Source organism: Amblyraja radiata, chromosome 22, assembly GCF_010909765.2.
Source record: "Amblyraja radiata isolate CabotCenter1 chromosome 22, sAmbRad1.1.pri, whole genome shotgun sequence".
NCBI lineage: Eukaryota > Metazoa > Chordata > Chondrichthyes > Rajiformes > Rajidae > Amblyraja > Amblyraja radiata.
The window spans coordinates 24,009,750-24,036,731 of record NC_045977.1 but is presented as its reverse complement, the minus strand read 5'-3'; the positions used below and the strand labels follow the sequence as shown (position 1 = coordinate 24,036,731).

General features: G+C 53.4%; 1 protein-coding gene across 2 annotated transcripts in view; it reads right to left on the bottom strand.

The window, feature by feature from the left end:
• The window catches only part of LOC116985759 (ankyrin repeat and fibronectin type-III domain-containing protein 1-like), a 156,106-nt gene that overhangs the window by 11,597 nt on the left and 117,527 nt on the right, over positions 1 to 26,982 (bottom strand). For both annotated transcript variants that reach the window (XM_033040725.1, XM_033040726.1), the window contains 14 exons: positions 22,879 to 23,080; positions 19,323 to 19,533; positions 17,708 to 17,902; positions 16,295 to 16,408; positions 16,090 to 16,187; positions 15,244 to 15,334; positions 13,755 to 13,862; positions 13,464 to 13,563; positions 12,305 to 12,437; positions 11,324 to 11,443; positions 6,120 to 6,335; positions 4,207 to 4,373; positions 2,892 to 3,042; positions 2,133 to 2,298 (listed from right to left, as the gene is read on the bottom strand). In XM_033040725.1, coding sequence (XP_032896616.1) covers positions 2,133 to 2,298; positions 2,892 to 3,042; positions 4,207 to 4,373; positions 6,120 to 6,335; positions 11,324 to 11,443; positions 12,305 to 12,437; positions 13,464 to 13,563; positions 13,755 to 13,862; positions 15,244 to 15,334; positions 16,090 to 16,187; positions 16,295 to 16,408; positions 17,708 to 17,902; positions 19,323 to 19,533; positions 22,879 to 23,080 — 2,072 coding nt within the window. The remainder of the gene's footprint in view (positions 1 to 2,132; positions 2,299 to 2,891; positions 3,043 to 4,206; positions 4,374 to 6,119; positions 6,336 to 11,323; positions 11,444 to 12,304; positions 12,438 to 13,463; positions 13,564 to 13,754; positions 13,863 to 15,243; positions 15,335 to 16,089; positions 16,188 to 16,294; positions 16,409 to 17,707; positions 17,903 to 19,322; positions 19,534 to 22,878; positions 23,081 to 26,982) is intronic.

The following is a 26,982-nucleotide window of genomic DNA, read 5'->3' as shown; positions in this document are numbered from 1 at the left end:
ACTTATTGATCACAATAACTATTCACTAAACTATTTCCAGGAAGAGAGTTGTAATCAAGGCTTGGCAGACCCAGGCAATCCTGCTGGTGTTGTCAGTGAACATCAATGCATCCCACCGGAAACCCACACATACTTGTCTGTTGTGGTCGCTGGGCACGGATCACACACCACTGGAATATTTTCCCTTTTCCTGTGCTGCCTCTGAACATTGAGGTGGGAGGGGAGTGGGAGTTTCGGGGCTCTGATGTACCTGGCCAGGATTCCCACTGACAAACGGAGGCAGGCAGCAAGGCACTGGTCAACAGGCAGAGCACATCAAACAGTTTCAACAAGGATGGTGGTGCCAGGACTCGAGGGCCCGAGCAATAGGGAGAGGTTGGGCAGGCTGGGCATGCAGATGGCTGAGGGGTGATTTATAAAGGTGATTAAAATCATGCGGAATCAGTCTTTTACGCAACACAGTGGAATCAAGAACCAGAAGACATAGGTTTAAGATGAGAGGGGAAAGATTTAACAGGAACCTCAGGGGCAACATTTTCACACCGAAGGGGGGTGGGTATATGGAACGAGCTGCCAGAGGAGGTTGTTGAGGCAGGTACTGTAACAGCATTTAAAACACCTTTGGACAGGTATTGGACAGGAAAGGTTTAGAGGGATATGGGACAAATGGGACTAGCTTAATTGGAGCATCTTGGTCAGCAGGGACGTGTTGGGCTGAAGGGCCTGTGTCTGTGCCCTGTTTGATACTCTCCGACTCTTTCCCAAAAGCAACTTAAAGGTGTTCTGTGTTCCTGAGAACACTACGTGAAAATGTTGGGAGAAGGAACAGCAGCTGAGCCCACTGTAAGGATCCCTCCTCACCAGCAACAACAGGGCAAAGTCCCAGCCAGCCGACCACTGGCCCACAGGGCTAGTGACCACGGGCAGCAAGGGGGCAGCACCGGAGCTGGGGGGGGGGGGGGGGCTGAGCCAGGCCCCTCTCCACAGGGCTGCGAGACGCAAGGCTTTCGTCCTCCCTGGTTGGAGCCAGCTTCTGTGGGACTGGATCCACAGCACGGTGACTCAGAAGCCACAATGTTTATGACTAAACCAAGCTGACACTCATTACTGTCTGATGACTTTAGTGCTGCTTTGGCGCCTGAGGTTTTAAACTATTTCTCACTGCTAGCAGGGGCTGAGGGAGGTAGTCTCAGCTCCCTGCGGGGAAAAGCAAGGCACACGTCTGTACCAACCGCTGCCCCGTGAATAGCAGTGAACTGGAGAGAGAAAGGGTGTCGCATGCTGGAAGCACTGGGGTGGCTGCAGTGTCCACAGCATCTGTGCCAAGAGTGAGCGGCACAGCACGACTGTGAGAGCCCCTAGTCTGGGCAGGCACGGGGCGGAGAGGGAAGCTCCTGCCACTGCCAGCAAACTGACCCACAGCTCCAGTCACACATTCCCAGACCACTAACCCACAGCTCCGGCCACTGACCCACAGCTCCCCAGATCACTAACCCCGAGCGTCCACCACTCACTGACCCCGAACTCTGGCCACACCACCAGCCTGCTGATCTCGAGCAAGTTTGTAGGTGGGGGAAGGGAGGTGGAGAGGCTGAGGTCGCCTCTGTGGGTGTTGCACGACAACCCGTACAGGGAGCACCCCATCGCTGCCTGGGTGCTGTCGACGCACACGCACACACACTCGCACCCACACACATGGCCCACACGGGCACACAGACACACCACTCACACACACACCACACATACACCTACGCAAACCACACGCACCCACACATACCCCTACACAAACCACACACACCCACACACATGGCCCACACGGGCACACACACACATACACACCACACACACACACCACACATATGCAAACCGCACACACCCACACATACATCTACACAAACTACACACACACACACCCCGCCTCCCCACCAACACACACACACACACACACAGATTCACACGAGCACAAAGAAACACACACACAGAGTGACACACAGACAGATACACACAAACACACACACAGACAAATACACACACTCACACACATATACACGCGCACACTCTGACACACTTTGCTGGTCAGTATGGGGTGCAAGGGTCGGTGGGGTGGGAGTGTGTGGCTGCCGTTCACTCACCCAGCTCGAAGCTCTGCAGGGGCATGGTGAGCAGGCCCGAGCGGGGGCAGGGGGTGACCTGCCCTGGCGCCGTGCACACCTCCTCCGACGGGGGCAGCAGTAGGAGGAAGGACAGGTCATCCGCAAACTCCAGCACCTCCTGGCTGTACAGACGGTACTCCTTCACCTGAGGGAGGGACACAGTGGTCAGCTCACCCCCGTATACGGATCCAAGGGGGCAATGGGGTGCGCTGGGTCGATGGACGGCAGTGAGCCCATACCCGGCACTGGGCCCAGGCGGGATGCAGGGAGAGCAGGGGCGACGTACCAGGGGGGCAATGCATCTGGGGGGTGGGAGGGGAAAGACGAGGATAGGTCGTTCACAAACCCCAGCACCTCCTGGCTGCACAGATGGAACCCCTTCACTGGGGAGGAGACTGAGTCGGTGGTGCCGGGTCGGGGGGTGGCTGGGTCAGGGGCCGGCAGGGTCAGGGGGCGGCAGGGTCAGGGGGCGGCAGGGTCAGGGGGCGGCAGGGTCAGGGGGCGGCAGGGTCAGGGGGCGGCAGGGTCAGGGGGCGGCAGGGTCAGGGGGCGGCAGGGTCAGGGGGCGGCAGGGTCAGGGTGCGGGGGTGGCAGAGTGAAGGGGAGGTAGGGTCACTGGGTGGCAGGGTCAGCGGGTGGCGGGGTCAAGGTGTGATCGGGTCAGGGGGCACCAGGGTCGGGGGCAGCAGGGTCAGGGGTCGGCAGGGGTTGCTGCCGGTGCCATGATGTGCGAGCTACCTGTTGCAGGGGAACGGCGATGAGCTTCATCAGCTCCGGGATGGCGGCTCTGAGCTCCTTCTGGAACATTCCCTCGGTGCTCCCCTCGCACGGGTCGGCAAGCTCAGGCTCCTCTAGACTGTTCAGTCTCTGCAGCCACTCCCACTCCTCCCTGGGCAGTGAGGGCAACTCGTGAAATAGTCACAGGAGACACGTACAGGCGGACAGAGGGTGCAACCTGTCAGAATGTAGACATCCGGAGGGACTGGGGTTCCTCACCCACAGCCCCTGCCTGCACCCTCTGCCCATTCCCCAGAGACCACCCGGCCGACCATTACATTGCCCAACCATTCAACCCCCTTCATGAAAATACTACATCTGGACCCTTCCCCAAAATAATAAAGTAATCCTCGGCATAACCTTCCTTGGTCATCGTACAGACGTCCCGCAGAGCTGAGTGTGAGTCGTGACGCTCACTGCGAGCAACAGGACTGGATATGGAGATTAAAACATTACAGCAGGAGATCGCTCCAAACCTCACCATCCACCTCAGGCCATGATGGCCTTAGCCAAGGCAGACTGGCAGAGGGCAAGTCTGGGGAGAGGGAGAGCCGTTTGCCTGTGACCGCCCCCCTCTGTCCACGCTGACCATCGGCCCAGACCCTGCCTAGCGTACAACGCCGTGTACAACCCACCGTCTCCTCTCCATGAGGGTCAACAACCCCGTGACCCGGTGATCGAGACACTGTTCAGAGGAAGCCCTAGAGGAGGTCGGGAGAGCAGAGCCACAGCGCTCCAACGGGTCAACGGGCCCAACGAGAGATCTGTTCCCATCAGCAATACCTCGTGTGGGGCTGTTGGAACCAGGGGAGGTCTGGTGGACAAGTGGCTGCTTCACCACAAGGGGGAGGTCCACAGGCAGCAGAACAGAAGGCGGAGGGTAAGGGGCCGGCCGATGGTGAGAGATGTAGAGGCCGCCCAAGGTCAATGGACAGGTGAAAGGTTGGGTGTCATGGGCCAGGGGAAGGGACTGAGCAGAGTCCCTGACCATGCAAGGATGGGTGGGGGAGAAACAGCCATGGGCGACTCAGGAACAGAAGGTTTGGTCAGAACAGGTATGAGGTAGGAAACGTCAGGCCACAATCAGAGACCGACGGTCAGAGACCCAGACACTCAGGGACCCAGACAGTAAGAGACCCCCTACCTTGCCGCCCCCTGACCCCCGTGACGTTGCCCCTGTGCTCCCTGAGCACCCCTGGTTCCCCTCACCCCCCCACCGGGCTGCACCCGCCCCCCAATCCGCCCCCCCCCCCCCCCCCGACGGTTTGGGGGTTACCTGCACACGTGCTGGTTGCTCCGAACCCTGACGTGACACAGGATGTTGGGGAGCTGTGAAGAGACCAGCACCCGGATCTGGTCCACAGAGCTGCACAGCTTCAGGTAGCCAAGGTAGAGTCCTGGCATCGGCACCGCCTGGCTCTGTCTGTGGTAGGTCAGCTTCTCCTGGGGGGACAGCACAGTGAGACGGGAGGGGCAGTGAGACGGACAGGGGTAGGGTGGGGAGTGCAGGGGGTGGGTACGGAGAGGGCAGGGAGAGGGCAAGAGTTGGGGGGGGGGGGGGGGGGGGGAGATACAGTTCACCCCAGGCTCCCCCACTCCAACCCGCTCCCTTCATGCTCCCTTCTTCGCTCCAACTCCCCAAGACCACGGGCACACAGAGACCTTCACTTCCCCTGTGTCGGCAGACATTGGAACAAGGAACACAGAGAAGTGCAGCACAGGAACAGCCCCTTCGGCCTACAATGGTCTAATGTCCATGACGACCATGATGCCAAGCTCTACATCTGCCTGTACATGATCCATATCTCTCCATTATCTGCATATCCACATGTGTCCAAAAGCCTCTTAAACAATGCTACCGTTTCAGCCTCCACCCTTGGTACCCACCATCCTGTGTAAAAAAAAAATGTGTCCCCTCTCACCTTAAAGCTATGCTCTCTAGTCTTTGACATTTCCACCCTGGGAAAAAGTTTCTGACTGCGTTTAGAATATTGTGTGCAGTTCTGGTCGCCCTATTACAGGAAGGATGTGGAGGCTTTGGAAAGGATGCGGAGAAGGTTTACCAGAATGATGGGGGTATAGGTTGGACAGATTTGGATAGTTTTGTTTGGAAAGCTGGAGGTTGCAGGGAGACCTGATGGACATGTATAAAATGATGAGAGGCGTAGATAGGTAAGACAGTCAGAACCTTTTTCCCCAGGGCGGAAAAAAACGAATAGTAGAGGGCATTAGTTTAAGGTGAGAGGGTCAAAGTTTATACGAGATGTGTGGGGCAATTTATTTTTACACAGAAGGTAGCTATGAACTTGGATCCCACGATCTCTCTGGACATCAGTGCACTATAGGTTATGCCATTTACTATGTTAACGCTCTATGCTCTGTTTGAATACTCAATAACTGTAGCAAACATAGGGACTCAATGGGTCAGGCAGCATCTGTGTAGGGGGGATGGACAGGTTACGTTTCGGGCCGAGACCCCTCCGCTGGACTGGAATGCTTAATGTCAGATGAAACAACACAGGGGATGACTCCCTAGGGTGGGGGGGGGGGGCTTTCCCGGGAGAGGGGGACTCGTGGAGAAGGGGGGGGGGGTAAACTCCCTGCCCCAGCATCAGCCTCATGCTGTTCCAGACCCCTCTGCCTACACCGCTCCCACACCCGTACATTTACCACATGGGTCCCTGCCTTGGCATTGCAGACACGTGTCCAGATGTCTCATCAATGCTGAGATTCGTTGCCCCCACCACCTCCTCAGACAGTGTTCCAGGGCTCCAACTACCCTCTGGTGAATAGATCCCCCCACCCACTCACCCCTCTGCAACTCTCACCTTAACCCTCTCTGCAACTCTCACCTTAACCCTCTCTGCAACTCTCACCTTAACCCTCTCTCTCTCTCTCTCTTGTCTTCAACATTCCCACAACGGTAATGATTTCTATCGAACCACCTCCATCCACCCCCTCCACCTCCTCCCCTCGGCCTTCTCCAGTGCAAGGTCCTCCTCCCAGTCTCCCTCACATGTGAAATGTTCTGACCCAGGCAATGCCCATTGTCTCTCCCCTGCACCCCTTCCATCCTGCGATGAACAGAACCGTGGAGACAGCACTACAACTGCGACTACAGCTGTGGATTTACAGCATCAATGTTTTGTGCGCTGCCGCGTGGGCTCTTTCTCAGGTCCATGAGCCTACGTGCATGGTGGACAGCAGCATGTCCAGGGCTGTGGGCTCATCTGCTGTGGTCAGGCACTTGCGCTGGCTCTGCACCCTGGCCAGAGGAATCCACCGGGCATTCTCCAGACTCTGGTATGAGCTCAGTTCCCTCAAGGTCACCATCAGAACATTGCCCTGCTTGTCCTTGATCGGTTCAAAGTAGAGTTGGCCCAGGTCCTCGGTTCCTAGTAGTCCCTGCAACGTGAAGGCAGGAGGTCAGAAAGACATCACTGTGAGAGAATTAAAGGAGTCGTCGGGATGTCACACCGGGGTAATCATTGGGTTTGGAAGGTTAGTGAGGATCTGGTGAATGGATGCTTCACTGGGTAATCTGGAACTAGGAGATACACCGGTAACATCAGACTCAGCATGAGCAGGAGCAAGTCCACTGTTTATTGTCTGTTGGACCTGCTCCAAAAATCAATTGATTCAGTCAATAACATTTCCACCTGACCCCTGGAACCCACATAGAATCACAGACACATACAGCATGGAAACAGGCCCATCGGCCCAACTCCTCCATGCTGACCGAGTTGTCTACTGAGGCACGGTTGATGGAATTTAATACAGAGAAATGTGAGGCATTCTGAGAGCACTAACCTACACAGTGAACGTTAAGAGCTCTGGAGAGTGTTGAAGAGCAGAGGGATCTAGGAGTACAGGTACATAGTTCGCTGAAAGTGGCATCACAGATAGGGTAATCAAAAAGGCTTTTGGCACATTGGCCTTCATCAGTCCGTGTATTGAGTATAGAAGTTGGGAGGCCATGTTGCAGTTATATAAGACGTTGGCAAAGCCACATTTAGACTATTGGCTTCACAGAAAGTGCAGAGAAGATTTACGAGGATGTTGCCAGGACTAGAAGGTCTGAGCTACAGGGAGAGGTTGAGCAGGTTGGGTCTCTGTTCTCCAGACCGCAGGAGGATGAGGGGTAATGTTATGGACGTATATAAAAACATGAGGAATAGATCGGGTAAACGCACAGGGACTCTTGCCCAGAATAGGGGAATCGAGAACCAGAGGTTATAGGTTTAAGGTGAGGTGAGAAAGATTTAATAGGAACCTGTAATATTTTCACACAAAGGGTGGTGGGTGTATGGAACGTGCTGTCAGAGGAGGTAGTGGAGACACGTACTATCGCAACGTTTAAGAAACATTTGGACAGGTACATGGATAGGACAGGATTAGAAGTATATGGGTCCAAATGCACGCAGGTGGGACTTGTGTAGATGGAACATGATGGATGCTGTGGGCACGTTGGGTCTGTTTCCATGCTGTAAGACTCTATGACCTAACCTAGTAGTAATTGCCCATGTTTGGCGCACATACCCTGAACACATTCCCACCCATGAATCTGTCCAAATGTCTGAAAATTAATTGACCCCTCTACGACTTCCTCTGGCAACTCGTTCCATATACCCACTAACCTCTGTGTGAAAACATTGACCCTTGGGTCCCTTTTACATCTTTTCCCTCTCATCTTCAATCTATCCCCTGTAATTTGAGCCATCCCTACTCACGGAAAATGACTGCGACTATTTATGCTATTTTGTTTGAGGGTGCAAATGAACCAGCACGAAGCTCGATAAGGTCAATCTACTCCTCCTCTGTGCCTGGCAAATCATGTCCAACAAATGTGATATGAGTTTGAAGTGTACAAGATCACAAGGGGCTTTAAAACCCCGGATGCCTGGACGTGTCAGTCTGGAAGATCGCGAGGGAGAGTCCACAGCTGTGATTCTAAGCTGTGAATCAACTGAACTGTGAGTCTGCAATATACTTGCAATAAATTATTTGTTAGCTGTTAATAACAATGCAATGAGTTGTTTGGCAATTTGGTGGCCTGCACTCTGCCTGAAATGCTATGAAATTGTGTTTGGTGGCCTGCACTCTGCCTGAAATGCTATGAAATTGTGTTTGGTGGCCTGCACTCTGCCTGAAATGCTATGAAATTGAATTTGGTGGCCTGCACTCTGCCTGAAATGCTATGAAATTGAATTTGGTGGCCTGCACTCTGCTTGAAATGGAATTTCAAGGAATAGCCATGAGTGAACTGTCAGCCCACTAGTCCTGAGTGACTGATCTGCCATCCCACCAGTCCTGAGTGACTGAGCAGCCAGCCCACCAGCCCTGAGTGACTGAGCTGCCAGCCCACCAGCCCTGAGTGACTGAGCTGCCAGCCCACCAGCCCTGGGTGACTGAGATGCCAGCCCACCAGTCCTGAGTGACTGAGCTGCCAGCCCATCAGCCCTGAGTGACTGAGCTGCCAGCCCACCAGCCCTAAGTGACTGAGCTGCCAGCCCACCAGGCCTGAGTGACTGAGCTGCCAGCCTACCAGGCCTGAATGAATGAGCTGCCATCCCAAGAATCCATTCGGTCCACAATGTTCATACTAGCCCTCTGGAACCCAGTTCCTTTGGCCCACAACACACATACTAGTGTTCCAGAAAGCCCCCCCCCCCCCCCGCCCCCTGGCCACCAATATTGGAATTGGTGGAGAGGTGGAATATTGCGTTGGGGGACCAATCCTCCCATGTGAACATGGGACCCAACGGGTCCCACTTAGTCTAGTGGGCTTATTAGACAAGACAAAAGACAATAGGTGCAGGAGTAGGCCATTCGGCCCATCGAGCCAGCATTGCCATTCAATGTGATCATGGCTGATAATCCCCAATCAGTACCCTATTCCTGCCTTCTCCCCATATCCCCTGACTCCGCTATCTTTAAGAGCCCTATCTAGCTCTCTCTTGAAAGTATCCAGAGAACCAGCCTCCACAGCCTTCTGAGGCAGAGAATTCCACAGACACACAACTCTGTGTGAAAAAGTGTTTCCTCGTCTCCGTTCTAAATGGCTTACCCCTTATTCTTAAACTGTGGCCCCTGGTTCTGGTCTCCCCCAACATCGGGAACATGTTTCCTGCCTCAAGCGTGTCCAGACCCTTAATAATCTTGTATGTTTCAATAAGATCCCCTCTCATCCTAAATTCCAGAATATACAAGCCCAGTCGCTCCATTCTCTCAGCATATGACAGTCCTGCCATCCCGGGAATTAACCTTGTGAACCTACGCTGCACTCCCTCAATAGCAATAATGTCCTTCATCAAATTCGGAGACCAAAACTGCTAAGGTGAGAGGGAAGAAATTTAAGAGTGACTTCAGGAATTACTTTTTTGCTCATGAGGTAGTCCGTATCTGGAATGAGCTGCCGGAAGAAGCTATAAAAATGGATGCAATTACGACTTTCAAAGACATTTAGACGGATATGTGGATAGGAAGGGTTTAGAGAAGTACAGACCAGAAGAGGACAAATGGGACCAGCCCAGAATGTTAACCTGGTCAGCATGGACGAGTTGGGCTGAAGGTCCTGTTTCAATGCCGTACACATGTCTCCATGTTAAGCACCATTGCAGTGGGGAAGGGAGATGAAGGTCATTGTCAACTGAGCCCCTGGGTAGCTGGGAGGATGCAGCGTCACGTGTGTAACTGCGGGAGAGGGTCATCAGAGGTCGCAGTGAAGTCATCACATTTTGCAATTTCCCTATGCAGGCAGTGATCGACATGGGAGAATAAGGAACGGTTGTCTGCCGTCATGTATGAACCCCCCCACGGACTCCACACGGGCTGCGGGTACTCCCCCGAATTGTGAGGGTGTGTGGATACGGGGAGACCACATACACCACTGTGGACCACAGTCGACCCACTCCTGGTGAACAGTGGTGGGCAGCTGGTGAAGTAACAAACATCCGGGGCAGGGCTGGAAATGCAGCTTAAACCCTCAGGCCAGCCCCAGCAGCAGGACGGCCAGCCAGTGGCACAATGTGGCGGAATTCACAGGGGCGGGGAGAGAGACTTAGCATTGAGGGAAGGTGCTGGAGAGCTGAAGCAATGGTTGATCACAATAGACCTGCATTGACCCAAGTCGTAGAGAACAGTGGGGTGTTCAGAGAATATTCGTAGGAACAGAAGACCCTCAGCAGGTCACAGCTCCACCGGCACAATTAGCCAGCCCGTGTACAATAGGGCCACAAAGGTACAAAACCCGGCCGTGTGCAGCCCCTCCCTCAGCCCCTGCACAGTCAGCAGCTGTGACCAACACCGAGTGCCGCGTAATGCAATGTCCAGCATGGACACAAGAACGTCTTGGGCCAAGGTCAGGGACAGCACTGAGCAGCCACACAAAGCCCTGCGGCTGGATGGTGACGCCAGGACTCTGGCCCCGATCAGAACTAAACAGGTGAGGACAGCCATAGAGTCATACAACACGGAAACAGGCTCTTCGGCCCAACTGATCCATGATGCCCCATCTATGCTCGTCAACACCTGCCTGTATCTCTCTAAATATTTCCGATCCATCCAAATCTGTCCAAGTGTTTTTAAAATGTCATTATAGGACCTGCCTCAACTACCTCCTCTGGCAGCTCGTTCCATACACCCACCAGCCTCTGTGTGAAGAAGTTGCCCCTCAGGTTCCTATTAAATCTTTCCCCTCTCACCTTATAGCTATGTCCTCTGGTTCTTGATTCCCCAACCCTGGGTAAAAGATAGTGCCTTCACCCCTTCTATTACCTCATGATTTTAAACAGCTTTGTAAGACTTTCAGAGAAATGTTAGATTAAAGTGCGGGATCAGAGAGTTCACGATCTCCTGTTTATCACAGCGTCAGAAAATCATTCTACAAGTGAGCTGAATATAGAACATAGTACAGCCCAGGCACAGGCCTTTTGGCCCATCATGTCTGTGCTGACCATGATGCCAATCGAAACTATTCCCTTCAGCCTGCATGTCCATGGGTCTGTCTAAATGCCTCGTGAACGTGACAACGGTAAGGGTGAAGTAAGGGCTGATGTAGGAGGGATTGATTGAGATAGACTGTAACGCAGCAGGACAGCCAGCACCTCTGGAGAGAAGGAATGCGTGACGTTTCAGGTCGACACCCTACTTCAGACTGAAACGTCACCCATTCCTTCTCTCCAGAGACTCTGCCTGCCCCAATGAGTTACTCCAGCATTTTGTGTCTACCTTCGGTGCAAACCAGCACCTGCGGTTCCTTCCTGCACAGGGAGAGATTGAGATTGTTGGGGTGCTCCATCTGGGGACAGGCTAGACACCGGCACGGGGCGGGGGGGATGGTGAGTGCCTTGTGAGAGGTTTGCAGCACGGGGCTTGTTGTAGCTCAGCCTCACCTGAAGTTGGGCAACAGCCACCAGCATCTTATGGCGAGCCTGCAGCACCGAGGAGCAGGATGACGAGGAGGGGCTCATGCACTGTCCCAGCCACCGACTCTCCTCCCACATGTACGACACCTGTGTGTGAGAGAACACGCAGCTCACTGCACCATCCTGACAGCACACCACCCCCCCACCGCTCCAAGCCCACACCTGCGCCACACAGTCCGCTGTCCGTGGTGACCCACCCCTCCTGCTGAATGTCTGGCACACTTGAGGTACGGTGGAAAGCTTTGTTTTGTAAGCTATCCAAACAGATCAATATACCATACATATATACAACCAATTCAAACTCAAGTGCTATAGATGGTGCAACGGGGAAGATGCAGAGTGCAGAATATAGTTCTCAGCATTGTAACGCACCAGTGCCACAGGCTGATGCCCACGGTGCGAGGTACTATGGTGGCTGGTGTGACCCATGGTCATGTCAGCCCCACTCACCACCGCCATCCATCCCACCTGCCTCTTACACAACTTAGCAAAGTGTGGTAACAAAGTGTTCCCACTCCCTGAACACCGATATTCCTGAGATCAGCTGGCAGGTGCCCCAGATACCCTGCTCCAGGGGATCAGATATTTATTCTGTCTCCTTCCACCTCCTCTGTCCTGTCCAGTGCTCATCTCCCTTTCATCTTTCCTTCCCACGTTTCTCCCCATCACTAAAGCATTTAATTTTGGTATAAACCAGCATCTGCACTTCCTTTGTTACTACGTCCTTTAAATATTTCTTTCCAATGTTTGACAGGTTTCTGAAGGTCAACCACTCACATGTGATGGACTGCAGGCATGTGCTTGTGTACATCCGTGTTTCTGCCAGGAAGCCTGGCTGGTATTTAGCTGCGACTGTGCAGAGTAGATGTGGCAGGCTGCCGTGTCTCCATTCTCCACAGAGCTACAGCGCGCCCGGTGCCAGCTTTAATCCACTCCCCCCTCCCTTACCTTCATGAACCAAAGGAAGTCTTGCATCAGTGAGCTGGAGTAGGAATCGTCCACATCGACCACGGGGATCTGCTCCTCATGCGTCACCACCACATCCTCGTCTTTGTAGAGAACCGCAGCCAGGTACAAGCCTCTGAAAGTCAGGACAACAGCTACTGTCTTCCTGAAGCAACCAGCACAACCCCGCTCTCAGTCGCAGAGTGGTACAGCAAGAAACAGGTCCATGCCAGCTACACCCATTTGCCTGCAGGTTAAATGCCACCTGCAGCTGACTGTGAGTGAGGAGCCTTCCCACTGTGCCTCTGCCACACCCAGCTTGACCTGCCTGGTTGAGATGATTTGTTACTGTGGGCTCAAGCACCAGAGACTGGAACGGGAAACTCCCAAAACATCCTCTACTTTCTATCAGAAAACTCACATTCAATGTTAGACATAGAAAATAGGTGCAGGAGAAGGCCATTCAGCTCCTTGAGCCAGCACCTTTCATTGTGATCATGGCGGATTATCCCCAATCAATAACCCATAGAAACATAGAAATCTGTAGTATGCAGTGATGTGTGTGTGTGTGTGTGTGTGTGTGTGTGTGTGTGTGCGTGTGTGTGTGTGTGTGTAATTGCTGCAGTGTGTGTGTGTGTGTCTCTCTGCATCTGTGTGTGATTGCTGCATTGTGTGCATATCTGTGTTGTGCTTTTCATAGTCCCATCTACAGCGGGAAGAAGCAGCTCCTGGTGTTAGGTGCTGTCTAGCTCTCGTACCTCCTCTTACTGAAATACACTCACAGTTGCAGCACTCAGCGGGGTGATTGGAGGTGGTTTCTCCTGGCTCTGGAGTCTAGAAGCAGGAGTCATGGTCTCAGAATGAGGGGCTGGCCAACAGGGAATGAAACTTTGAGGAGCAGAGAGTGGTGAACCTTTGGGAACCTCCACCCTCGCTCACTCCATGAGTTCATTCACAATGGAGATTGAAGATATCTAGATTTAAAGGAACAAGGGGCAAGAGGATGGGAATGTCAGCGTAATGTCGGCGAGGCAAATGACCTCCCTCATCTTGACGAATGGTGGGCCAGGTTCAAGGTGCAGAAAGTCCCATCCTGCCTCTCATTCTCTGTTTTATTGTGTCCCATTTCAGTGACAAAGCGCCCACTCCTCTCACCACTCACCTTTTGAGATTTTTAACAAATTTGCTTGTGGGCTGAAACAAGTGTTTGATGCTCTTGGACATCGAGTGCTTCCGTCCCGGGAGGTGGACCTTTGCATTCTCTGGAAAAGCAAAGAAACACGTTTCATCCTGAGGAGTTGTGAAACCAGCCTCCAGCAGACACAGGGTCCATACAGCTTCACTACCAAGCCCGGCTGCGGAGGTGGACAGCAAGTTATATTACTGCGTAACGCCCCGTGGCAGTGTGGATGGGAGTGATGGCGGGCATGAGGAGGGTCATTGATGAACTCACCGTGGCACAGACACTGCTGGTGGTGGGTCTTCACCTGCATCAACAGCTGTTCCAGGGCCTCTGGCCTCCCCTGTCGCCTCGCCTCCCTGCTATCCGCGTCTCTCCAGCCTGCGGTGGAAGGAAGACAGTGTGTCACTGACCGTGGGCACGTGGCTGAGGTCAGGCTGTCCGCACTGGCCTGGCAGAATGACCAGACCCCCCCCCCACACCGGTGACCGGCACCCAGCCCATTTCCGAGGGCTCCAATGGTGAGGCTCCTCCCAACAAGGCCAAGACTAGCTGTGGCCCAAAGTGGCCAGAGTCGGCCCTAGTCAACGACCAACTGATGAGGTGGAGCCTCAGGGACTTGTTCATCCACCTTGGGTACTTCTCTTTCCACGGGCGCTGCCTGACCTGCTGGGTATCATAGAAACATAGAAAATAGGTGCAGGAGTAGGCCATTCGGCCCTTCGAGCCTGCACCGCCATTCAATATGATCATGGCTGATCATCCAACTCAGTATCCTGTACCTGCCTTCTCTCCATACCCCCTGATCCCTTTAGCCACAAGGGCCACATCTAACTCCCTCTTAAATATATGTTTCATGTTAATGAACATGTTGAATGTGGGATAGACATAGAAAGCTGGAGTAACTCAGCGGGTCAGGCAGCATCTGTGGAGAAAAGAAATAGGTGACGTTTCAGGTCGAGACCCTTCTTCAGACACCAGTCTCCAAAAAAGTCCTCATTCTGAAGAACGGTCTCAAACCAAAATTTCCCCTATTGCTTTTCTCCACAGATGCTGCCTGACCTGCTCCAGGTTTCTCCAGAATTTTGGATGTGGGCTTCGCCGGCTCTGGGCTTCCACGCCCACCCCAGCACAAACTCACTGCCCCAACAGAGACCGGGACAGCCGCAGAAGGGCTGCAGCCAGGGCAGAGCTGGGCTTAGCTGTCCCAGCACCTTGTGCTCAGGACTGCTGCTCCATCCTATACTCACTGGGGCAATGCCTGCCCCACAAATACCCCTCGGGCACCCCATCCCAGGGCCATATCCCAGCACACTCCAGCCCTGGGTTAGACCCATACACCCCACCCTGGGGTCAGACATGACATACCCCCCCCCCCCCCCACCAAGATTAGACACAACACAGATCACCCCATGGTTAGTCTCAAAACCCGCCCCACCTCCATGGGGTCACACAGAATACACCCCCCGTTCCCCCCCCGTCCCCCCTCCCCAGGGTTAGACCCATGGGATGATCATCTCCTGACGAGATTGTTGCCCGGGGGATTGTTCAATGTGTTTTTCGTGCCTTTGATCAGTTGATTGTGTAGTGAAAGGAAAGGGTGACATTGACTGCAGCATGAGAAGGTGAGTGGGAGGGGGAGGGAGTGAGAGACAGTGAGTGAGAGAGGGGGGGGGGTGTGGGAGAGGGGGTGGAGTGGGGAGAGAGGGTGGTAAAGGGTGGATGGGGTGGTAAAGGATGGATGGGGTGCTGTCATACTTACTAGAGGGGGCCACACAGGCCGGCACCGAGCTGCACGGGGGACCCCAGCCCTTCATGTTGTGGGCAGACACCCGCGCGTAGTACGGCTGCCCCTGTGGGAGAGCACAGACTCAGCCTCCAGCTACTCATGGCCATTGGACCCCATCAGCTCAGCCTAACACAGCCCCAATGAGCGATATCACCTCACCCACTCCTCCTCTCTGTCCCCAAAGCCCCACCAATAATTTTGTCCCCAGTGCCTGGTCCCCCTCCCCTCCATTCCATCCCATCCCATCCCCCCACCCACCGGCAGTCAGTTCCAGATGGTCAGCAAAGGCATGGAGGGCCGAAGGGCCAGTTCTTGTGCTGTCTGTTCTACGTTTAATGCTCTATTTTTAACCATCCACGCTGCATGATCTTCATTTCCACTCTTCATCAAATGCTCGACTCTCTACACTCCATGCCCTGTGCCGTACACACTAGGGTCTGGATCCAGTCAAGGTCAGGACCAGGGTCAGGATCCAGTCAGGTCCAGCGTCAAGTCCAGGGTCATGGTCCAGACAGGTCCAGGGGTCAAGTCTAGGGTCAAGGTCAGTCAGGGCCAGGGTCAGAGGTCGTCTAGGATCAGGATCCAATTAGGGTCAAGTTCAGAGTCCAGTCAGGATCAGGTCTGGGGTCAGGTCCATGGTCGGGGTCCGGCTGGGGTCAGTGTGGGTGCTACAAGGCTCTGACCAGGTTGAGGATGTGCAGAGGGGAGCGTTGTCTCTGTGGCTGCGGTCCGACACTGGCCTCACCGTTCCATGAATCCCCACTCGTACTGTCTTCCACGTGCCTTCCACGCGCGCACACGGGGTGTCATACTCCTTACCGTGACCAGCCCCATCATGGTGGAGCTCAGAGCCTTCATCCCGTCCAGAACAGTCTCTCCCGTTAACGTGCTGAAGTCAGGAGATGTGCTCCATTCAACTGCAAGAACAACAGACAGAGTGAAGCTCCCTCTAAACCGTCCCATGGCACATTCCCAGGGTCAGACATCGAGTGAAACTCCCTCTGCACCAGCCCACACGGCTTACCTTTGTACTTTGTGACCACGGCGGAATTGATGCTGAGAGGTTCCTGGAAGGTGACGAGTAGCGAGGTGCTGCCTGCCACGGACAGCCGCACCTGGGCTGGGGCATCGGGGACCTCTGTGGAGTGAGCACATACAGGTGAGGCCACATGCTGAGCTCGGAACCCCCTGGGTCTGAGGGAGGTGGGACCGCGGGAGGGAGGTGGGACCGCAGGAGGTGGACAGAGAGAGTGAGGGCCAAGACTGAACAAGGCAGGGAGATCAGAGAGGCTGACTGAGCCGTGGGTCAGACTGATCACTCCATCAGAGGGACCAGAGAGCTGGAAACATTCTGCTGGTCAGGCAGCATCTGTGCAGAGAGTAACTGAATGAACACTGTCTACAGGACGTTTCATCAGAAGTGGCCAGTTCGGTCACAGGCTGGTCATCTGAAACCACTGAACATCGTGACCCAGGGGACCTGGATGGAAGATGGTCCTGAACCTATGTTGGCTTCAGAGTAGCAGTTGATGAGATGGTGCGGGGATGTGGGGGGGAGGGGATAAGCTGGAGCGGCAGAGGTCGGTTGGCCCAGGGTTCCCTTGCGACTGTATACCTAACCCAAACCAGTGTTTGGTTCTCTGCTGTGGAGGGGATCCCTTGAATACACGGCACCAGATTGGAAGAAATGTTACCAATAATCCCCATGACAATGTGATTAATGTGGTTGGCAAGTTAGAGGTTGAGTCCAGAAATGGTGGTACAGTGGACAGTGAAGAAGGTTATCAGAGGTTACAACAGCATCTTGATATACTAGGGAAGTGGGCCAAGGGATGGCCAGTGGAATTTAACTCAGATAAGTGCAAGGTTTTGCATTTTGGTAAGTCTAACCAGGGGAAGGTCTGACATGGTAAATTGTAGGAGCCTGGAGATTGTTGACCTAACAGAGGTAAATAAAATCATGAAGGATGTGATTAAGATGGATTCACAATCTTTCTCCCAGTGTAGGGGAGTCTAATGTCAGAGGGCATAGGTTTAAGGTGAGAGGGGAAAGATTTAATAGGAACCCGAGAGGCAGCTTTTTCCATTCAGAGGGTGATGGGTGTATGGAATGAGCTGCCAGAGGGGGGAGTTGTGGCAGATACTATAACATTCTAAACATATTTGGACAGGTATATGGATATGAAAGGTTTAGAGGGATGTGGACCAAGGCCAGAAACGAGGGACTAGTGTAGATGGTGTGTGTGTATGTATATATATATATATTTATGTGCGCATGTGGACACACATCGAGGCTGTTGACAGCCAGTTGGCCTGACTAGTGCCAGGCAGAAGGGGGGAGTGCAAGAGGGGGAAGTGGAGGAGGAGGGGAGGGTACTGGGGGAGAGGGTGGAGCCGGTGCTGGGCAGGGAGCGGCCGCTGTGTAGGTGAGACTCACGGGCGTGCTCGAAGCCGGTCTTCATGCGTTTGAAGAGCCGGCTGTGCCAGTCCCAGGCCTTCAGCTGCTTCTCCTTCTCCGTGCAGTCGGGGCTGTGTGCCTGGTTCACCACCTGTGCCGCCAGCTCGCTCAGCCGCTGCTCCGAGTCCCGCACCAGCCTGGACAGGTGCATTGCCCGGCTCTCCAGGCTAACAACTGCATGGACAGCCTGTGTTAGTGCGGACAACTCACCACGGCCAGGCCGAACGCAGCTCTCCCACTTAAACATCACCCAGACACAGTGAAACTCCCTCCACACCGTCACATCCAACACTTCCAGGGCCAGACACAGTGAAACTCCCCCCCACACCATCCCAACACACACTCTCTGGGGCAAACTTCCCTCCCATATCGATTTACCTAGGCCAGGTCGGCTGGTAGAGGGGAACAGTGTTTTTTGGATTGCCAGTGAAGCTGACGTTTCTCGTTAGGAGCAGCAATGTCGACAGGCAAGATCGACATGGCCATTCGTTGTTTACCCGGAGAACGCTACTTCTGTTGCTTTTTTTGACACTCCCTAATTAGACCGTTCATTAAATGCTGGAGTACGCGGTTTACAGCAGCAACAGCCATAAGATTTTGAATTATTAAGTACCGATAACTTTTGTCGAGCCACTCCTTAAAGATGACAGCCACTCAGAGCTACGCGGCCATTGTGCCTCGACCATTGTTTGAGTTGATGTCAGTTTCCAGCATTTCAGCCCAACACTTGGCAGTTTTGATCTTTCCAGTACTTGTAACAGTGACTATTTTAACAGATTGACGACTGTGATGTAACCATTCACAGTGACAGCGGTAAGATGTTGATTTATCAACTATTTGTTGAGCCGTTCTTGCTATTTGGCCACCCAGTACGGAGTGGGGAGGGACAGTTACTGGGGGGAGGATTCTCCCAGTCGGTTTGCCTCTGGGACTGGCTGCAGTGGCCGTTCATGGGTCCAGGCAGCGGCCCAGTCGAGGGTCCTGCCCCTCTTCCGGGTCTGAAGCCCGTGCCCGCGGGTCCCTGGAGAAGGAGCACAAGGATTGTGGAGGCCTTCAGTGAACACTGGTCACCGCGGCCACCGGGGGGGACCAGTACGTCGTGCTCATGGATGTAGATAATTGATTGATTGGTGTTTGTAAACTGCTATTTGGCAGTATTGATCTTTCCAGTAGTACTGTGATTATGAAGTAAAGTGAAATAAAGTACACTCACACTTGCAAAATATTACAGGTCAAACACAATCAGTCACACTTCCTCTTCGGGTGGAGATAGTGATGCCCTGTGAGAGGGGGGGAGCGGGTGCAGGGCTGGAGATCACAGGGCAGGGGTGTGCGAATGTGAGGGAGCGGTGCTGGAGTGGGTGCAGGAGCGGAGGTCACGGGGCAGGGGGGGGGGGTGTATCTGAGAGAGGGGTGTAGGAGCGGGCGAGGGGTAGTGCTGGGGGAGGTTGCAGGGCTGGGGGGCAGAGCGGGGGGTGGGAAGGGGCAGAGCAGGGGAGGTGGGAGGGAGAGGGGTGGGGGAAGGGGGCAGAGCGGGGTAAGGGGAGGGAGATGGGGGGGGGGGGGGAGGTGTGCCGCAGCGGAGGCCACTCACAGTGGGGGCTTTCCTTGGCGCCGGCCTGCAGCAGCAGCTTGGCCATGGGCACGTTGTTGGTCATGATGGCGACGTCGAGGGGTGTCAGGCCCTCGCTGTTGGGGGTGCTGAGGTCCAGCTCGTCGGGGGTGTACAGCTTCAGCAGCATCTGCACCGTGTCAAGATCCTGCTGCTCCACCGCCTCAAACACCGCCTCACTGCCCTGGAGCTTCTGCAGGAGCAAGCACACGGTTCCCCTTCAGCCTCTCTCCGCATCAATGTTCCCGGCCCCACTACATTGCAACGTCCACTCTACTCCCCTCTAGTGCCGTCCCTGGTCTGGGAACCCTCATTCTGGACACAACCCATGGTTTCCCTGGCCCAGTCCCACCCTGGCCCAGTCCCACCCTGGCCCAGTTTCACCCTGACCCAGTCCCACCCTGACCCAGTTCCACCCTGACCCAACAACATGCTGGTCAAATCTCCGCCATTGCTGCTGGGAAACCCAACACAAAGACTGGCAGCATGGAGAGGGGGGAACGTTGGCAAAGCAGCATCTAGACTTGTTGGAAATTTGAGCAGAGAATTTAAACCGAGCAAGTAAGAGGTATGCTCTTTGGGAGGTCAAATGTAAGGGGAAAGTATACAGTCAATGTCAAGACTCATATAATTACATTGATTCAGAGAGGGGTCTTGGGGTCCAAATCCATAACTGCCTGAAAGTGGCAACACAAGTAAATAGAGTGGTAAAGAAGGCGTATGGTATGCTTGCATTCATAGGTGAAGGTTTGAGACAGGATGTTATGATGCAGTTTTATAGGACTTTGGTCAGGCCACATTTAGAATATTGTGGGTACACAAAAATGCTGGAGAAACTCAGCGGGTGCAGCAGCATATATGGAGCGAAGGAGATAGGCAACGTTTCGGGCCAAACCCCTTCTTTAGACTGAGGGGAAAGTATCCTACTACTTTTTAGAATATTGTGTGCTGTTCTGGTCACCCCATTCCAGGAAGGATGTGGAGGCTTTGGAGAGGGTGCAGAAGGCGTTTTCCAGAATGCTGTCTGGATTAGTGGGTATTAGCAACAGGGAGCGAATGGACAGCCCTGGCCCATTCCCACCCTGATCCATTCCAGGCCATTCTCACCCTGGTCATTCACACCCTGGCCCAGTCCCACCCAAGCCCAGTCCCACCCTGGCCAATCCCACCCTGGCCCAGTCCCACCCTGGCCCAGTCCCACCCTGGCCCAGTCCCACCCTGGCCCAGTCCCACCCTGGCCCATTCCCACCCTGGCCCATTCCCACCCTGGCCCATTCCCACCCTGGCCCATTCCCACCCTGGTCATTCCCACCCAAGCCCAGTCCCACCCTGGTCATTCCCACCCTGGCCTATTCCCACCCTGGCCATTCCAAGGCAGCCTTGGTACAGGCTCAGGCTCTGCCATTGGATCTGTGTTCCCCTGCCGATGCCGTGTGCTAACTGCCTGCACATGGCCAGAATCTGCTCGGCAACCATGTACAGATGTGACCATTAATACACAACCAGCACTTCCAATCAGAATTTCTGCAGGTTTTCCAGTGGTTAACATTGTATATGGAGCACAGTACATATATCACCAACTCCAACATCTCATCTAATACTCCCAGGGCAGGGACACCACAGGTCAGACACAGAATGAATCTCCCTCCACTGTCCCATCACACACTTCCAGGGTCAGGAACGCTGTGTCTCAGTACAAAGCAGATCCCTTTGTCACTTGTTTCCACGCCCCTGACTTTGGGTCTGTTCGTCAGTCCGTGTATCGCTGGTCAGTGGGTCAAGTAACTCAATTCAGCAGGACGGTCCCCTGGGGATGTTTACATGTCGTGTGTGGGGCCAGTGTGGCGCAGTCTCTGTGGATGGCTGACCATCTAATCTGCTTTAGAGAAGAGAAGTGTTTCATGCCCTTTATCCTGGGATTTTTTTAAAGGGATTTGGGATTACTCCCAGATCAGCATTGTTCCAATGTTAGTAGTGTTGGCTTGTGACACAGTGAGTTCAGCAATCTATGGTTGCTGTGACTGTTCTGGGCAACTTTGTCCATGATGTTGAACAGGTTAGCGTACAGTCCATACTTTCCCCTAGTGGAACACAGAGTGCTGGAGTAGCTCAGCGGATCTGGCAGCATCTCTGAAGAACATGGAAAGGGGACGTGTCAGTTCCGCACCCTTCTTCGGACTGATTAGAGTGGGGCAGAGAAAGCTGGGACGGAGGTGGGGGTGGAACAAAGCCTGGCATGTGACAGTCAGGTACATTCTCTCCTACAGTGACAGACTGAGTGCTCTCACAGGCAGGCATTTACCAGCACTCAAGTCCTCTGCAATACCTGATCCTGATCTTTGGTCTTCCTTGTGCTTTTGTATGGACGATTCAGTTTAGTTTAGTTTATTACTGTCATGTCACGTGTACCAAGATACAGGGAAAAGCTTTTTTTTGTTGCGTGTTATCCAGTCAGCGAAAAGACTATATATGATTACAATCAATCCATTCACAGTGTACAGATACAGGATAAAGGGAATAACGTTTAGGGCAAGATAAAATCTAGTAAAGTACGATAAAAGATAGTGCGAGGGTCCGAAGAACTTGTTATTTTAGCACGATAACAGGCAAAACAGTGTTTCTCTGTATCTTGCAACATGTCACGATAATAAACCAATTCCGATACCAGGCATTCTGTGCTTTGTATGGGAGATGGAATCACCCTCAGCAGTGAAGAACAGCAGCATTAAATAAGCTCACAGTGGATAAACGTAAACACGTTCCGCCAGACACGTCAGAACCAAAGAGAACTGAACCTCTGCCCGCAGGAGTCCCGGCTGCAGCACTGAGGTGAAGTGCTGGAATTGCAGTGTTGCAGCTAGAATGCAGCTGCAGATAATGGTTGCAGTCACAGCTGCAGTGATGTAATTGCAGTGCTATAGTTAACAATACACCACAGGAACAGGCCCTTTGGCCCACAATGTCTCTGCAGAGTTAATGCCAAGTTAACTAATCTCCTCTGCCTGCATGTGATCCACTTCCCTCCATATCTATGTGCCTGTCTAAAAGTTTCTAAAATGTCACCATCATATCTGCCTCCACCACCACCCCTGTGGAGTGTTCCACCCACCCACCACTCTGTGTAAAAACTTGTCCCACACATCTCCTTTAAACGTTTGCCCCTCCCACCCTAAAGCTATGTCCTCCAGTCTTTGACATTTCCACACAGGGAAATTAATGCTACATTTCTACCCTATCTATGCTTCTCATATCAGATCCCTAGACCTTCAACTCGATGGAAACAATCCAAGTTGGTCCAACCTCTCTATAGTTAATACCCTTTAACCCAGGTAGCGTTCTTGTAAACCTCTCCAAAGCCTCCACATCCAGTTGGAGTGTGTATGTAGAGAATGTCGCCGTGTTGGAGCTCCACTGCTGCTGTTGCAGTGTTGCAGTCAGGGTGCGGTTACTGAGGATGAGGTGCATTGATGCAGGACAGGGCATGCAGGGGTGTCCTGGGACAGAGCGGGTGGTTACGGAGACGTGGTCAGCTGCTTACCAAGCCAGACCTGCGTTGCTTGTTTTTCTCATTCCGTCCCATTAAGCTTGGCTCGTCGAAGGAGGTGTAATTGACCTTGAACTTGCCCGAGAGGTTCCTGTAGAGTCTCTTGGCCGCGCTGGGAGAGGCAGGAGACACCAGCCTCCTGCTGTGAGCCAGCTGGAGATCCCGCACCTGCTGATTCATCCTGGGCGATGAGGACCTGACGGGAGAGGACATGGTTACTGCTGCACACACTCACCGCCGACCCTCGCCAGGGCCCAGTCACCTCCCCACCGTCGGCTCAGCCTCACCTCACCATGCCTGGGGGTTCTTGCCCCCCTCACGATTGCCACAGATTCGCACCACACCGGCCGTTCTCCACAGCCTGCTGATCTGTGTGTAACCCCTCCCTCTACACTAACCCCTCCGCTTGCCTGTACACTGTAATACCCCAGTAACACCATCTACACCAGAACCCCCTCCCTTCCACCCTGAGGAAAAAAGTTCTAAATGTCTACCCTATCTATGCTTCCCATCATTTTATATACTCCTATCAGGTCCCTAGACTTCCAACGCTCCAGAGGAAACAAACCAAGTTGGTCCAACCTCTCCTTATAGCTTCTGCCCTTTAACCCAGGCAGCGTTCCTACCTACACCGTAATACCTTTGTACACGTAACTCATCCATACACTGTAACCCTCCGTGTACAGTAATCCTTCCTCACACTATAACCCCCCCGCACCTCCACCCCTCCGCCCCTCCCCACACCTCCACCCTTCCACCTCTCCCCACACCTCCCCACACCTCCACCCCTCCCCACACCTCCATCCCTCCCCACACCTCCCCCCATCCCTACACCATAACCCATCCATACACCATAACCCTCTGTGTACACTGCACCATGTGTACAGTGACCCCTCCATGTACAATAACCCCTGCCTACACCGTAACCTTTCACCATAACCCCTCTGTACACCGTAATGCCTTCATACACCGTAACCCATCCATAGACTGTAACCCTTCCCTACACCATTTGAATTGAATACGTTATCATGTGTGACAAGTCACGGTGACATTCTTTGCTTCCATACCCAAGGTGTGCAAATAGTCACCTATAAAGGGTGATTATAAAGTTACAAATCCCCCCCCCCCCCCTCCCAGCGCCAGTTCCCCCTTCATCACTGTAACCCATCCATTCACCACAACCAGAGGTGGCCATTTGGCCCACATCCCTGCTGGCCCGTTAAGACGGCAACTACTCTCCCACCTCAGCGCCATATCCCATCCAAGATTCCTCTGATGATCCGCAGACTGGGATGCCTGAGCCGTGGGGACCGGGCACTGGCGAGGGCTGGAGCTCCACAGCCCTGGGGTGATGCAGCAGCTGCCAGCTCGTCCTCTTCCCAGCCTCCGTCCCCGCTGCCTCCGCTGTCGATCTGCCCGACCTTCAGCGTTTCACCAAAGTCACATCCTCTACATTAAACTCATGTCCTGCCCTCTCTCCCAGTCCTGACGTAACCACAACCGTCCCTGGAACCAGACCAGCGATCCTCCCCCCCCCCCCTCTGCCCCCCCCCCCCCCCTCACCAGGCTACGGAGAGGAACAGTAGAGCATCTGGGTGCCAGGGCGGGGAGACTGGCAATGACAGTACGGCATGTTAATTATACATGGCTGTGGCCCTGACTCACTTAGTGCGTCAGCAGAGCCAGCTGTGTATGTGCCATGCCCAACGCCCGCTCCCCCTCACAAAGGCAGTGACGTTCCACCACACCCACTCCACACAAAGCAGCACATGGTGATGACAAGGGAACCTCCAACAATCCCAGACCCAACTCTTCCCCTCCGTCCCCCCACATCAGACCCCTGCTCCAGACCCCAGATCAACGACTGATCTCCTAGCAGAGTGGGGAACTGGCCTGGACGTCAGGCAGCCTTTGACCAAGAGTGCCATCGAGGAACTGAGGTCCACGGGCATCGAGGAGGAACACTCTGCGGCCAGGGGCACATCTCATACACGGGGAAGTGGCTGCGGGAGATGGAGGCTGATCCAGTCTTGCACATCCATGATGGTGGGACACAGCTGGACAGGGTGGTGAAGACGGCGTTTGGCACACTGACCATCAATGGTCATCGGCAACGAGTACAGGGTTTAGTTTAGTTTAGTGATACAGCGCGGAAGCAGGCCCTTCGGCCCACCGAGTCCGCGCTGCCCAGCGATCCTCAATAACACTATCCTACACACACTCGGGACAATTTACAATTTCACCAAGCCAATTAGCCTACAAACCTGTACGTCTTTGGAGTGTGGGAGGAGACAGGAGCTCCCGGAGAAAACCCATGCAGGTCATGGGGAGAACGTACAAACTCCATACAGACAACACCCATAGCCAGCATCGAACCTGTGTCTCTGGCGCTGCAAGGTGGTAACTCCTGACATTTCCCCCTCTGACATTTCCCCCCTCACCTCCGGCACACTCCCACCCTCGTTGCCATTGGCAGAGGTTGACCCTGACTCTGAGATGTTTATCAAACAGCAGAGTCCCAGCACCGACCCGGGAACACCGCAACGTTAAAATCTCAGCGTGAAGAAACCACGCTCTTTGCCATCCCAGCTCCCAGCCTGAGCCAGATTATCATCATTACTGCTACCGACCCTGTGATCCCTGCATATGCCCATCCTGAGAGATCCATTAACCACTGGCATTTAGACGCAGAGTCATAGATTCACACAGCACGGAAATAGAACCTTCAGCCCAACCCCTCCACAATGATCAAAATGCCCCATCTACTGTACACTAATCTCCTGTTGCTGCATTTGGCCCATATCTCTCCTGTATCCTGTCCAAATGTCTATTTTATTGTAGAAAGTGTCTCTGACCCATTCATATAAAGAGTACGACTGCTCAATATATCCAAGCAAATTGCTCATTCACAGAACTCAAGCATCCCTGTCAATCACAGGTCAGGGTGATGTGAGGCTTGTTCTATCAGAGAGCCTACATCTCATCTGCAACTCCTCACGTCCCACATGGAATACAGCATAGGAACAGGCCCTTCAGACCACAATGTCTGTGCCGAACATAATATCAAAAGCGACCTTTATCTGTCTGCACATAATCCATATCTCTCCATTCCCTGCGTATCCATGTGCCTATCCAAAACTCTCTTAAATGCTGCTATCATATCTGCGTCCACCCCCCCCCCCCCCCCCCCCTCTCCGCAACACGTTCCAGACCCCCACCACTATCTGTGTAAAAAACGTGCCCTGCACATCTCCTTTAAACTATGCCCCCTCACCTTAAAGCGATGCCCTCTAGTCTTTGACAATTCCACCCTGGGAAAAAGGCTCTACTCTTTCTATGCTTCGCATAGTTCTATATATTAGTTCTCAACACCAGTAACACCAAGGAACTGATTGTGGACTTTGGAAGGGGAAGGAGAGGGACCCACAATCCCGTTTATATCAACGGGAAGATGGTGGAAAGGGTCAGGAACTTCAAATTCCTGGGCGTGCATATTTCCGAAGATCTTTCCTGGACCCAGCACACTGATGCAATTATAAAGAAGGCACATCAGCGCCTCTATTTCCTGAGAAGATTATGGAGAGTCGGTATGTCAAGGAGGATTCTCCCGAACCTCTACAGGTGCACGGTAGAGAGCATGCTGACCAGTTGCATCATGGCTTGGTTTGGCAACTAGAACGTCCAGGAGCGGAAAAGACTGCAGAAAGTTGTGACCACTGCTCAGTCCATCATCGGCTCTGACCTCCCCACCATCGAAGAAGGGATCTATCGCAGTCGCTGCCTCAAAAAGGCTGCCAACATCATCAAAGACCCACACCATCCTGGTCACACACTCATTTCATCGTTGCCATCGGGAAGAAGGTGCAGGAGCCTGAAATCTGTAACATCCAGGTTCAGGAACAGCTTCTTCCCCTGAGCCATCAGGCTATTAAACACAACATCAAATAAGCTCTGAACAACAACAGTCTATTATTATTATTGCACAATAGCTGTTTATTTATTGTGTGTCTATGGTATATAGACACACTGAACTTTGATCTTCCGTTTTGTATTATGTTTACATATTCCATTGTGCTGCAGCAAGTAAGAATTTCATTG